Source organism: Amblyomma mixtum, chromosome 5 (assembly GCF_055824585.1).
Source record: "Amblyomma mixtum isolate Tamu chromosome 5, ASM5582458v1, whole genome shotgun sequence".
NCBI classification, from domain to species: Eukaryota; Metazoa; Arthropoda; class Arachnida; order Ixodida; family Ixodidae; genus Amblyomma; species Amblyomma mixtum.
In genome coordinates, this window is record NC_143016.1 from 26,284,968 (window position 1) to 26,299,895 (window position 14,928).

Here is a 14,928-nt window from a genome sequence, read left to right on the forward strand (position 1 = left end):
GATGCGATGACGCTAGCCGACTATTCCTTCTTCATCGCAACACATAGCGCAGTGAAAGACACGGACCGAGGATGGACAGGCCTGCATTTAGCGTTGTCCTGTACATCCTCGCCCATGTACTCTACAGCGCTATTTGTTAGCATGAAATCAAGTAATCAAGTGAACTCTGAGCTCTAGGAGCACTGTTTTATTGCGAAAGCAATACTGCTTGCTCTTTCAAGCCTTTGCCGTGACGCGGCGGTGCCATGAACTCCGTGTGACGTCATGCGTGACGTAACGCCGAAGAGCTGGGCGACCATCTCGCGCCGTCGGAGGAAGCGGCGGTGCCTTCACCGACGCCTAACTCCCGCGCTCTCCGCTAGGAGCGCAACAGATGTTGTTTGTATCGTCTATGCACAGCACACCGAGAGTGAATTGGGCGAGTATGGTGTACACTACCGCCAGTAAAGTCTGCCCACACAATGGCTCTACGAGCAGGTGGCGCAGCCTCGGTGAGGCGCTTCGCACCGGGCTGTCTTCCTCCTCCGGAGCGTCGGGGCGAGGCAGGGCCGTTGGCCGCTGGTGGCGCCGCGGTCGCGAGTGGCGCCGCTACGACTACGGCGAGGAGGTGCGCGTGTCGCTCGACTGGGCAGCCGACCCGTGCGAGGACTTCTACCGCTTCGTGTGCGGTCGCTGGGGCCGCAGCCACCCAGGCCTCTCCAACGAGTTCGTGCGCCTTCACACCGACCTGCTGTCGGCAGCCATCGAGAAGCTGGCGCTCACCCGACAGAGTAAGGGCTCGCACCGCGCGCACACACACAGACACACTCACGCACATGTATGGATTATGTACATACAGTCTTTGTGAAAAGTAACCAGGCTGCATGGTTTGCTTCTAGCTTGTATAGTGCAGCCCTTGTGGCTTCCCTAAAGACCGAAAGGTTTTTGAAGGTAAGAAGACCCCCATTCCTTACCTTTAACGAGCATTTCAGCTTCAGGGAAACTGGAAGGACTCCACTGTACGAGCTAGAAGCAAACCATGCAGCCTGGTTACTTTTGACAGACTGTACATACTGTCTTTGTGAAAAATATACAGCCCAAGGGGTCTGCCTCTGAGCACTGAAGCGCAGCTTCTCTTGCATACACTGGAACCCTAATCTCGCGAAGGCAGGAGGAACTTAAGCCCTCAACCCTCCCAAGCTTAGGACTGTCAAATGTGCTTAAGAGCCTCGCTGCACGGCTTGGAAGCAAACCCATTGGGCTGTATATTTTTGACAACGACAGTACCTAGAAACCTCCTGGGAATATCGTTTGGCCTTGAGAAAGCGCACTTGCGTTCACTACCGTCATGCACGTACTATAGGTGCAGTCCATGCACTAATTAGGCCATGCGTGAGAAGTGTTAGAAGACAATAGTGTGCTCCGTTTACTTTTGTCCACGCCTTTATGACGTGTGTGCGTATGTACGTACGTACATACATACGTCGTAAAAGTGTGGCCAAAAGTAAATGGTTTGGTTTTATGGGGTTTAACGTCCCAAAGCGACTAAGGCTATGAGAGACGCTGTTAGTGGAGGGCTCTGGACAATTTAGACCACCTGGGGTTCTTTAACGTGCACTGACATCGCACAGTACACGGGCCTCGAATTTCTCCTCCAAAGAAATTCAGCCGCCGCGGCCGGGATCGAACCCACGTCTTTCGGGCCAGCAGCCGAGCACCATAGCCACTGAGCCACCGCGGCGGCAAAAAAAAAAAAAAGTAAATGAAGCACGTACATTCATACATCCATACAGTACATACATACACTAGTGACATGTAAAGCTGTTTCTAGTGCGCAGTTGCCGAAAGAAACTCGGCTTCGTTCTCCCTTTCTGGAACGCTAGCGACACAGCCGATGTCCCATAGCACAGCCAGCCTACAAAGGGTGGGTCGGCCCATTCACAAATTCAGCCGCATATTTTTGGCAAATACTACGCATGCGAAAAAGAAGGGGTAGACCTAGCTGCACGGCAACTCTCTAGACATATCCTAAAGAAAAACTGTGCTCGTGTTAGAAGGTTTTCGTAAGCGACAAATATGCAAGTATTTCTAGACACTTCACACGTACACTTGCCCTTAGTACGACCTGCACGCCGTCTCGACGATCGCATTGCATTCCGCGCTTTATAAAGAATTCATGATATTACACAGCTTCACACGGGGGCGGGTAGAGCGCAGCATGCTCTTGTTTTTATTCGAGGCAGTATTTATACTTTTTCAGCAAAGCTGTGTGCGCACTGCTTAAGGGGTGATCTCCGAATGTTTCCATTTCTGCGCTGTGTTCATTAGGAAAGACTGTAGAGGAATTGGGTGCCGCGCCCTTTTTGCGTTCTCTTTAACGAATACCTCCTTCGTTCTTGCGTTGTTTGCGCCGTTGTGCATCAGCGCGTGCATAAGTGAAAAGATGAACAAAAATAAATGGCCCAACTTGCTGCCGTCTCTAGCTCGGCCCACAAATGCACGTACTGCCGATCATATTGGGTCGCAGAGTACGATATTTATTTATTTATTTATTTCCTCAAAGGTCTCGGTTGAGACATTACATGAGGGAGTGGACGGTATCTGGCAAACAATGGTAAAAAATGTTAAGATGAAAGGTTGGCGATGCTCCGCTTGAATACTAGTGGGTTGATGATAATGGCAACTTCGGTTTGCAGGTCATTCCAGTCTCGTGCAGTACGATGAAAAAATGACTGCTGAAATGTCACAGTATGGGCTTGTAGGGGATACACTGCGTTACTGTGGCTGAACCGGGCGATGCGGTGGGCTCTTTTTATGTAGGGGTTATCAAGAGGCAAAGAATGGAAAAATTTATGAAAAAGGTTAAGACGTGCTATCTTACGACGTGAGGCTAGGGGGGGGGGGGGGGGGGGGGGGTAGGGGGGGGGGGGCAAGTTGATTCGAGCTTTTAGTGCTGAGATGCTTGAGTGGTAGGGATAATTAGATAGAATGAATCGTGTTGCGCGGTTCTGAACCAATTCGAGGGCGTTAGTAAGATTATTGTAGTGCGGATCAAAAATAGCGTTAGCATACTCAAGCTTGGGACGCACAAAGGTTTGAAAAGCAAGCTGTTTAATATTAAGTGCAGTTACGCATTACAAAATTGTTTTCGCTGATTTATTCCATCACATTTGTTTACAATGCGCTCCATGAGAGTATACCAGTACCCGTTGATTGTTGTCATCATTTGCCCCCTATCAACTCGCTCAGTCCGCGGTCCATGGGAACGTTTAGGCCCAATAGCCTACAAATTGACGTTAATTTAAAGCGTCACTATAGCCGCGGTTACAATAATGCGACAGAAGTCGACTCCAGTCCACGTTTTGAGGGAAATAGCACGTTTTGAAAGGGAATGGCGCGACTCGTCCGCTACTCTCTTCCTTCATGTTTTTACACTTTCACTCAAAAAGCGGACTGGAGTCGACTTCTATCGTATTCATATAAACGTGGCTTATAACGGCGCGGCGCTGGCCTAAATTCAAGAGCACATGGTGGTACCAGCATGCTTGGCGACTTTTCTGTTATTCTAAGCTCGACTTTTCGCATGTATTGCGTTAAAACCTGCTGCTGTCGTTTAAACAGTGAGGTCATTTTGTATGGTTTATTTGAATGTGCTAATTCCCCCGTTGTTGCACTCCGCAGCCCGAACCTTGCACGCCTTTCTAACATATGTGGAAATGATCACTACCTGTGAACCCCACGAGTTTTTGAGAGATACAGCGCAAATGCAATTTTCTTTTAATTGAATTCTTTATTTTTCTAGAATACTGGACGGCATCCAGGTGTAACAGTTGCAGTTTATAAGTTGACTGGGCTCAGGATCCGTAGTGCAAGGCAGCAGCTGGCATTTCTGATAGTTTAAGGTTACAAAAAGAAGAGGAACTAAGAAGACACGCAGAAAAAGGCACGAGAACTACACAGCTGCTAAAAAATTGATAGAAAGAATTAACCATCAAGGACCTTCAGTTTACGAATGTGAAATGTGGTTTATTTTACACCGCCTTGAGGAAAGAAAAGTTACTTGTTAGAACTTCCGCCCCGAGGGCCCAGAGCTGAAAATGGCGGCACCTTGTTCGCTGCTGTCAAAGCCAAATTCACCAACTTCCGGCATCTCCTCCGAGAAAATTGCCTCTTTCATTCTGTCTGTTTACTTCACGCTTCGAACAGACAGGCGCCGCTATTTCTCTGCGCCGGGGAGAGGCGCACTCGTGGTGTCAAACCTCTCCCGCGCTTCGATGCGTGCAGCGTTTTCAGAAGCTGTCACGATAACCAGCCCGGAGAATGCCGTAAGCACACGACGCAAGCGCAAAATTGAGAAGCAGACATAAGCAGAGCCCTATGAAGAAACACTCTGCCCAACAACCCGTCAGAACGTCCTTTTCTGGAGCGTACGACGACACGACTGTCGCTGTCAGTGCCAGTCAGCTTCGCCACTTCAGAATTTTTTTTCCAATCCTTTTATAGGCGCAAGTTCCACAGGAAAGAATCTGGTTTTTCACCGTCGCTTCTTCACCAGCATCAGCTGCACGTAGCAATCTTACTCGCACCAAAGACCATTAGGCAGAGATGAAGCGGTCTGAGCCTTGTTTTCCTAGTTTGGGAGCCGCCGCGGTGGCTCAGTGGCTATGGTGCTCGGCGGCTGTCCCGAAAGACGCGGGTTCGATCCCGGCCGCGGCGGCTGAATTTCTTTGGAGGAGAAATTCGAGGACCGTGTACTGTGCGATGTCAGTGCACGTTAAAGAACCCCAGGTGGTCGAAATTTCCGGAGCCCTCCACTACGGCGTCTGTCATAGCCTTAGTCGCTTTGGGACGTAAAACCCCATAAACCAAACCAAACCAAACCTAGTTTGGTTAAAGACTACCAGTTTCGTCCTGGCAGGAAGTTTCGTGGAGGAAAAAATCCTACAGTGATGATTCTAAGCAAAATATCGATAATGAACTGGAGGAGGTTAAAGGAGGACATATTAGATCGGTGCGGACCATTAGCTGGGACTCGTCCTTGGGATGTTTTCGCGTTCGAAGATAGCTCAGGTTAGGTTGCCAAAACATTTTTTTTCAGTGCGAAATTGCATTTGTGCCACTTTATTTTTTGTCCCAACGAGAAATAAAGAATGCGCATAAGTTTTTTTTTTTAGTTACCCGGTTAATTAATTTCGAGCTTCAAGCATGGGCGGTTGGTGTGGTTTAGACAAGCTCATCATGTATTTCCTTTCCTCTGAATCATTTCTCCAGGCTGAAGAATCAGTATAAATCTGACAGCCATAATTATTGCACGTTCTTATCATTGGCAGTAAGCGAAAGGTTTTGTATATAACATCTAGAAGCGCCGAACCGAAACCTGCTAGAAGCAGTTTCGAAAACCATTCCTTCATTGCCGTAGGCAGTTCTGTCAGCTTGAAAACGTTGTGGAAACGTTTGTGAAGTGGGAGGCTGCAGAATGTTGGCGCGCTTTCAATGAAGCTACCTTCGAACTGCTTGGCGAACGATGGCGGGAAGAAATTGCGCACTTTGCTCCCAAACAAAGCGACGTTAAACTCCCAGGCAGTGCTCCCTCTTAGCAAAATATATCCATCGCGATCTGAGCATTGGAGCCTCAAAGGTAAGAGGGAAGTAACACAATAAGAGATGTTGTCATATTTCAATATCAATGGTAGCGCGTAAACAGGAAAATGTCTCTCCGACTGTGTGTCCAGGGAACACGAGAAACCTATCCGTCGTCGAGTATGCCGGGGAGGCCCTGCGCTATTGCTTGACAACGTACGTCCTCAAGCTACACGACCTGACGCCCTTCTACACGATGCTCCAGGGATTCCCTTTCCAGTGGCCGTACGTGGAGCCTGGCGTGCGCTTCGACATCTTCGACTTCGGCGTGTCTCTGGCTCTGGACTGGGGCATGCCCGTGCTCTTCGACTTGGAGGTACCGCCCGCCATTTTCTGCTCCAAGAAACCATGTGTGCCAACGGGCAAATCTTTCGCACGACAGGAAAAAAAATGACAGGATGGTTACCACTGGCTTACGCGAGATTCAGCGAAAGCTATTAAAGTATTTATAATACGATATGCTGAGGTCAAAAAATGAGCGCGACTTCACATATACCGGGTGTCCCAAAAATGACTGATGGATTTTTAAAATAAATAAAAAAAGACGAAATGAAATAGAGTTGTATTGTTTCCGGCCTTACGCTTAGGAAATCATGGAATTTTATCCCTTCAAAATTCAAATTTAGTTTACAATTCCATCAACACGTGGCGCTGCAGGCGATCTGGAAAAGGTATAGCTAAAACGGAGCATATTTGAGCTCGTCATTCCGTAGTTCGCCGTCAAGCTGGTAGCGTGTGCTATTGAAATTGCAATTCCGCTGTACCAAAATGGTTTATTCCGTTGAACAGCGGGTGTTTGTTGTGTTAGAGTTCCAGCGCCTGGAACACAGTTTTGTTGAAACGAGAAGCAGTTTCCAAAGAAAATACCCGCTAACTGTTGGTGGAAATGTAAACCAAATTTGAATTTTGAAGAGATAAAATTCCCTGATTTCCTAAGCGTAAGGCCGCAAACAATACAATTCTATCTCATTCCGTCTTTTTTTTATTGATTTTCAAATTTCATCAGTCATTTTGGGACACCCGTTATATAGTTCTCGGGCGCTCTTTTTAGTTGTCTAAACATAGTTGCTTTTCGTCTCTGTCTCCTCACCAGTCCGCCATTCTAGAAGCGCAGGACCGCAGATAATCCTTTCCACGGGCAGCGCATTTATCAGCAGGTGCCGCAGACGGACCGTGCTTGCCATTCCCTCCCTCCTCCTTCCGCGGTACCCACGTTCCGGATGGTCACCATTGTGTGCCTTCCTACACTCTCGTCATACCTTCCTCCTCTCGTCGTATTCTCCTACCACGGCAACTCTCGTTCTTCATATAGGGTAGCCACCTTCCAGCTCGTTTTCATGGCAACCACGTATACCAGTTGCACGTTCTCACACTGTCGTCATACCCTCCTATTTCCACGGTAACCATCCTCTGGTTGGGGAATTCTCCGCTTCCACCACACCCTCCCCCTTCCACGGTAACCACCTTTTGGACGGTTACCGTTGTAACCATCCTCTGGTTACGCCTTCCTACGCTCTCGCCATAAAGTCTCCATCCATAATAACACTGCTCGTCCTTCCAAGATAACGACCCATCGGGTGGTTTCCACGGCAACCGCCGCCCAGTTGCTCCTTATTACCCTAGATAAAAATGAATATTACACTAGATAAAAATGAACTTGTGAGTAGGTGAATTTGTACGAACCAAAAAGTACGCACGAAAACTCAGACACTGGAAATAACTGCGCGAAACGGTTTAAATCATTTTACGACTGCTGCCTAAAGGTACCTTATCACTAACACCAAGCAATGATCTAATTAAAACATAAGCATAAAAGAGCACCATAGGAGGGCACCGATGGTTTTGTACAGGAGCACGGGGTCGAGTTTCATAGAAGTTGTGGGAGTGAGCATGGCGGGATGTCGTAAGCTGTGCAGGGTTGAATGAGGTGTGGGATTCTGGAATCCATTCAACGTCAGCGGTGATTGCATGGGCGACAAATAATGAGGACGATGGTAGAGGTGTCCCAAGCGCTCATTAGTTTGCCTATGGCATGAATATCCATTATTTAGCGCTATTCAAGCGAGCGCACAATGTCTATGCAAGCATTATTCTTGAAAACTACTTACAGGGCAGTAGTGCCTACTATTCGTCTAGGAATATGTAATCCAGAGTGGAAGGGCTCTGAAGGCATCTGCATTTAGAGACCGGTGTGTCATTTCTCTCCTCGTCGACATAGATATATTTGTGTCTCCGGCATCCGGTACTTTCCAGTAGCGGTCCAGCTTATCCGGACTGCTCGATGCAAACCATGTCGATTTGTTCGCGTAGTTAGTGCTCAGTGTAATTAAGGGAATAAGAAATTGTAAAATAGGGCAAGTTCACCTTGTATTCGCGCAGAACCTGTAGTATTAAGCGATTTCACAGAATCTTTCACCGTTTAAAGAAGCCATTGATGCTTTGTCGTCGACATTTCATTACTTAACTGTAAGCAGGAATCATAGTTAAATTTAGTTATTCAGCCCGGTAGCCAGTGGCGTCCTGTTTTCTATCCATTTCCACTACAGAAATTTACAGGCAGGTCAGTGGATCCAGTGGCAGTGAAGTGACATCTGCCGCACATTAGCATATGTACAGTACGGTCCATTGTTAAAGGGAACATGCGTTCGCGTAGTCTCCGGGCTTCGCTGAGCGCTGCCGCCGAGAACTTGTGGGAATCGTCGGCACAAGACGCATACGCAGTAAGCATGACGGCTGGTCATTCCGCGCATGCACCTGATGCCTCCTACTCTCGCCGCATCTAGGCGGCAGGACTTCGCGAAGCGCAGAGGGCACGCGATCACATGTTCCCTTGAACAGTGGACCGTACTGTACAAGAGCCCACTTAGGAGTTGGGCTCAGCTACGCAAATAAAACTTCTAGGATAACAAGGTGAACTGTAACCCCCCTTGCATTGTTTGTGTCTGGCCACTCGAAATGACGGCGCGACTGGAGCCGCACTTCAGACATCCGCTGACATCTAAAGGCGCTCCGCCATCGCTACTTGCGATTTCGCGGTATAAGCAAAGTACTTTTTTATATAAATAAATGCGTTGAATCGCGAAGTATATGGTAAGTTGTAACTATACAAGAACATAGCAGCATGTTTCGAAAGACTGTTGAAAAAAGCTAGGTAACTATCTTGGTACCGTATTCTATCTGCGTAGCTAACGCTGCAGCCCGTAACTTACACAAGCTACCTATGTGTGGAAAACTGCCGGGCGGATTAAATTACTACCCACTTTATACTTAAATTTGTAGTGGATATTCAGCTTCTGTGTGCTAAAGAAACGTTGTGTGTTACGAGTCAAGCCTTAGATGAAGGCTACGAATGGATTCTTTAACGACCCCGTCATGGGCGATTTTGCATTTCACCGACATTTAAAAACGCTCATTTTGTCTATAAACAAATCGAGCTGTCTGCTGCCGGTTTTCTTGTATATTTCACATTTCTGTTTTGTTAGTAACACTATAAATTAGTTCACGTTAATAATTAAATTAAAACCGGAGGACAAGGCAATTAGTCCGTACATCTCCGCTACGTCATCTCTCATCCTTTGTAAGCAATTTCTGAACGCTGAACTCCCCATGCGGAGCTACACTGAATACTAAGAGTGTGCAAGGTTTATTTACCTATTGCTTTGGGTGAGGCGGGACCGCCTGTCAGCTGTTTCCCTGTTAGCGCTACGACAAGCAAGATACAGGCAGCGCAGGCTCTAGTGAGTACCCGCCATCCGTTCTATCCGTCCTCACTTTAATCTTGTGTTCATGGTGACACGCGTCAAGCGTAGCAACTTCCCCAACCGTGTCTCCCACTAAAATAGAGTAGTTTGTCAGAGAAAGTTTCCGAGAGCGACGGTGCGACAATTTAATTAAATTTTCAAAGCAAGGGTACCTTGTTGCCCATTCCCAATATAAAGGGTGCTAAACTTTAGTAGGTTAAGCTGAATAAACACACGTTTAATGCCTACTAAACCGACGAAGAGATCTTTTTCACAAAAAGTAGTACTTTCTGCCAGCTTGCTCTCCTTTGTTTGTCTTTGGCTTACGTAAGGTCTTACGCGCTGTGAGCTGTGAACCTACCTTTACAGGCGCCATGACCTGCTGCCATACTTCATCGCGAAACGACATCGCCGCTTTTCTAAGGGCGGCGGCACCAATCTTACTCATGCACACGAGGCAGCAAGCGTAAAAAAAAAAAAAGCGTACGTTTATCCCTCCCCGTACTCAGTGAGCGACAGTAATAGAATTAACGCTCAAAGAAAACGCTTCGGTTTTTGACAGAAAGCGGATGCATCAGAATTTCATTAAAAGCTCACGACGACTCCATGCTTTTGTTATCCGCTAGAGCTCACTGCCTCTCTTTTTCTTTTTTCTGCTTCCATGATAGAGGGCTCTTCGTTCATGGAATATTTTTGCGCGCTAAGTTTCCGTCCTTGCATGGGCTGTTTTCATACCCCGTGGGTACAAAATGCATCAAAAGGAAGTGGCATCACCCTAACGGCGCGTTCACATTGGCTGGAGGAAAGTGACGACACAAGACGGGAGCATCGCCATTGGTTGAATGGAAGTGGCGTCATCAGAACGGAAATGACGTCTCTTCTGATAAAGGAATGAACTGATGCTATTGCTATCGTACTACCAGCACATAACAGATTTATTTATTTATTTATTTATTTATTTATTTATTTATTTATTTATTCATTTATTTATTTATTTATTTATTTATTTATTTATTTATTTGTTTATTATTATTTTCTTTTCTTATTTGCCTATTGTGCACGAGTAAGACACGAGATGAATTAATAAGCAAAGAGTCAGCTGAGAAACGGAAGAACGTTACGCTAACAAGTCGCCTCCTAAGTAGTTGCTCCAAGACCTCTATGTCAGCCAAGACTTCCAAGTCAGCGCATCTCACGAGGGACGAAAAACACTTCAGCATGGAGGCACGGCCAGCTCTTTAGGAAGAAATTAGGGTCAGCACTCGCGCCCTATATTGCGCGGAGCACCTTTGCGAACGCCGCCATACGCGCCCAACCGCAATTACGAAGACGAGAGGTGCACCCTCTAAAGTTGTCCTTCCAGCAGCGTCGAGGCACAACAGCTGTAGAGAAATACGCGCAGCAAACTGGCGTAATGCTGAAAAACGCCATCACTGTATCTCATTTTCACTCTAGGTAAAGTTGCTTCCTTGGTACGAGTTTTCGGCGCGCTAAAGAACTTGATTAGAATCTTTTTTAAAGGGCACGTAAGATCACCTACGCACCACCTGTTCCAGCTAATTGCGAAGAAAGGTAATCAGGCGTTAGCCAGGACAAACGGTGTCGACGTTCTTTGTGACCGAATAACTCTGAAGTTCGTATGCTGACCTTATCAATTCCTCACCGGAAGGACGGTGTCAGGAGTGTGCCTTGATTCTGAATTAGCACAGCACAGAATTCAATAGAATTTGCATTTAACAGGGGATGCGCCTTTCGGGAACTTTTTTTATTTCTTCATTTTTTGCGTGAATTTTTCTGAGCATATGTATATTTTCTCTGTGAACCTTGTGAAAAGGCTGCAGAGCTTTGAAATTCCGGCAGATGGCTGGCTGAACATTCTCTGCGGTCCTACTGCCGTGCTGTTGACCAAGACAGTCTTGAATTTTTTTTTTTCGCAGAGCACAAATTATGGCTTTTAATTTTTTCGATGCACTGTCCGTTGGCACATCTACAGTAGGAAGAAGTTTCATAAGAAAAGTTTTAAATTCACAAATATGAAAAACTAACAAGGTCTTTATGTGAAAAATGGTGTTAGGAGTGAAACAAAACAGATGTGGTCAAATATATAAAACAGTCGGAAAGAAATCTGTTCCGAAAACGTGAATATCAAGGCATAAAACCATAACAGAGAAAAACGCCCATTGTTCGAGCGTTTTCCCACATAGAAGAACCTCCGCAGTTCACAAAATAATTTTCTAGAGTACATACGGATAAAATTCAGCAACGAAACTTCGGGGCAGCGTAAAATACGAGGCATACCAGCGGATACAATTTTTTTAAATCAATTTTTGGCCATTTTCTTTTCAGATTTCAAAGCTGCCTCACTCCTAAAGAGGGAGAATTTCAACCTTTAATTATGACATATTAAATAAATATAAAGAATAAATAGTGAGCATGGCGGTGCCCACCACCGTCTCCTTTCAAAGGGGACGCCCCTAATATCTATCCATCCTTGTTTGATCACGAGAATCCGAAGGGTCTTTGAGCCTACGTTTCTATGGTAGGAGAGCGGCACTTCTTGCTTTACCCAGCCGCAAGGCGAAAACATGTTTTTGCTTTATTTCTACAGTTTTTTGTTTTATCATAAAATTGTTGCTTGCCGTAAAGTTTCGCTGCTGGTACCCTTCCTAGAGCAGTACTTTTCAGCGCGGCTCTTGACTGTAATAAGGCTCGCCTCCTAAGAAAAGCGTTTTTCTGGCCTCTTCAAACTGCAAGTTCCATTCGGTGCAAATTTCACCCCGGCAGCAACATGAAACAATTCAGCATCAATATTCCTGCCTCCCAACTTACAAAAAATGTGAGAGCAGCAGTTAGAGTAAAAAGTTCCCAGTAAGAAAATTTCTACGTAGCTTAAATCACCAATGATGCAGTGCTAGCATGCTGGTGATTTAGGTCTAATATTTTACAACAGCGCAGTAAAATTTTCGCCCAACGACCAAACAGCCCATATTAAATTCACGTGCCGAATTTATTACAGGCCTAATTAATTTAATCATATACTGTACCTGTTTTATCAGAAACAGTTTGAATATTATTCTCAAGCAGTGGATCCATTGGTAGTTTACTTTTCTCTAGTTTTTCTGTGCGTTGTTTTTCACCTCCTATATTTCGCTAAATGAGTAAAGCAAAAAAATTGCAACTTCATAACCTCCTCTCTCCTGACCAGTTTAACAAATGTGCATTATGCATTTCATTTAAGCATAACACCTTGCCAAATATGCATTTCATGGGTTATTAGCTATTTATCCGTGAGCGAAAACAAAATTCGTCAGAAAACGTCCACACCAAACACGAAAAATTGAAACACCTAGATCTGTTTGGTTGGTTTGTGGGGTTTAACGTCCCAAAGCGACTAAAGCTATGAGAGACCCCGTAGTGGAGGGCTCCGGAAATGTCGACCACCTGGGGTTCTTTAACGTGCACTGACATCGCACAGTACACGGGCCTCTAGAATTTCTCCTCCAAAAAAATTCAACCGCCGAGGCCGGGATCGAACCCGCGTATTTCGGGTCAGCAGCCGAGCACCCTAACCACTGAGCCACCGCGGCGGCAAACACCTAGATCTAATCAAAACTGGGCATAACAGTGCGCTGCAATCAGGAAGCAGGGGTCTCTGAGTTTATTTATTCCTAAGCCTCCGTAGCCAATAATTTCATGTATAACGGAGTAATTACTCACTGCCTTCCGGCCAGGGGCAGCTACAGAGTTACAAAGGAAAACAATACAGCTTTCTAAAAAAATAAAAAAGTAAAAAGTACAGAGATTTTCAAACTAATGGTTTTCTTTAGCTTTCGCACAATGTCTTTTTGTGTTGCCTGCAGTTGTAGTCGCGCGCGCTAAAATTGTTCATTATGCTATCATTTCATCACTCGGAGCCATCGCAGCACCGAAACACGCACTTTTAGCGTATCGTCAGTGCCCTACGAAACTTAGGTCAGAAAAGTTGAAAGAAGTCGCTTCTGTAACAAGCTACACGGCACTCGAAGAGCATTCTCATGTTCCGATCGCTACTGTTACGCCAGCGAAAAGAGGCAAACATTTATGGCGCATCGTGCGTCGGCACTGTTCTCGCTTGCTACTTACGTTTTAAACGTGTTCTCTCTCGACCTTAAGACAAGCAACTCATCCAGAGTGAGCGTACAGGACTGCAGTAAAAAGTCTCGTCTTCTAAAAAAAAACGCTTTTCCTCCTTCGTTATGCTTCTAACAAGTTAACTCATTGTTTCAGTGTTGTAAGCGTCTATGAGCACCTTTAACTACCTTTCTTGAATTCTTGTGCATCTCACTACAGCGGAAGAGTTAGCGCTAAAACCGGAAAACAGCTTAATACCTTAATACAGCAGCCAGCTGCTTATGTTAAACTTTCAGCAAACAAATCGCTGCTGAAAAAAAAAAATGACGGCCCTCATAGCAGTAGGTCACGTCATAACGGCAGTTCGATGCAACGCAGCGAGAAATCATTGTGCATAGTATAAAGAGACTTCGAATCTTGCTTCCGTTTTTTATGGTCTCATTATCTGTTGAACTAGCAAAGTGCTGCTAGCAAAAAGAAGCAATACCTTCCGGGCAAGAAAGAATGGAAACGAATACGTTGTCGCCCATCAATGTGCATAATTTTGAATGCCGTGCATAACTTTAAAAGTTCCGGCGATGAGTTCCACTTGTTCCAACACGTAATACAAAACTTAAAGCCAATTTGAAATGACCAAACAAGTACCGAAATGACAACTAGCAGCATGAATATTAGTTTCATGGCGAAAAAAACCAGCAAGTGGTTGCTACGTTTGTACTTTTTGCGTAAGGCTGTGCATGGGCTGTACGCAGGTCGCTGCATGGTTTAAAACAATGCGCCACGGACATATCCTCTGTTGCTTCCTTGCCGTACTGCTCCCACGCCGGTATTGTATACGTAACCCGCTTGGTGAAGATCGTCTTTGGTGATCTTCACCAAGCGGGTTACGTATACAATACCGGCGTGGGAGCAGTAGGGCAGTTGGCAAGGTTTGTGGGTGTAGCAATTGATAGTCCGTGTAAACAAGCGCACTTCAGTGCACGACGACACAAGCTTTCCGGCACAATGCGGACGAGCAAAAATAAGCATGCCCGATGGCACGTGCTTGGTATTGTCAACAACGTGATGACGCTTCCCTAACTTGCCGAAGCGGATGTGATAGAGGCGAACTTGGTGGAAAAACCTATAGACCACACTGTCGCCCACGCGCACAGCAGGTTTTCAAAGGCGTGTTTACAGCTACAAAATCAAACACGGGACGTGATTTAGGGGAACGCGGCAGACCTTTCTTTCAGCCTGCAGCAGTTTTAGTTCGCACCACAGTTTGCTTTATCCCAAAAACACGTTTCGACAGCAAATTCGAGTTGTTCGCCAGGCAGCCTATACAATAACTTACGTTTCGTTGTGCTCTCGCTCACTGTCAAAGTTTTCCACGTTCCAACAGAAAATATGGGCTGTTCACACTGTATAATGCGCAACGGAAGTTTACGAAACCAGAAAACTTGAGAAAAGAATCGAT

At 45.9% G+C, this 14,928-nt stretch overlaps 1 protein-coding gene across 1 annotated transcript in view; it reads left to right on the plus strand.

The window, feature by feature from the left end:
• Nucleotides 1–424: 424 nt before the first annotated feature.
• The window catches only part of LOC149341561 (neprilysin-11-like), a 49,172-nt gene continuing 34,668 nt past the window's right edge, over nucleotides 425–14,928 (plus strand). Inside the window, exons 1-2 of the mRNA XM_089546682.1 lie at nucleotides 425–770; nucleotides 5,712–5,935. Coding sequence (XP_089402808.1) covers nucleotides 425–770; nucleotides 5,712–5,935 — 570 coding nt within the window. The remainder of the gene's footprint in view (nucleotides 771–5,711; nucleotides 5,936–14,928) is intronic.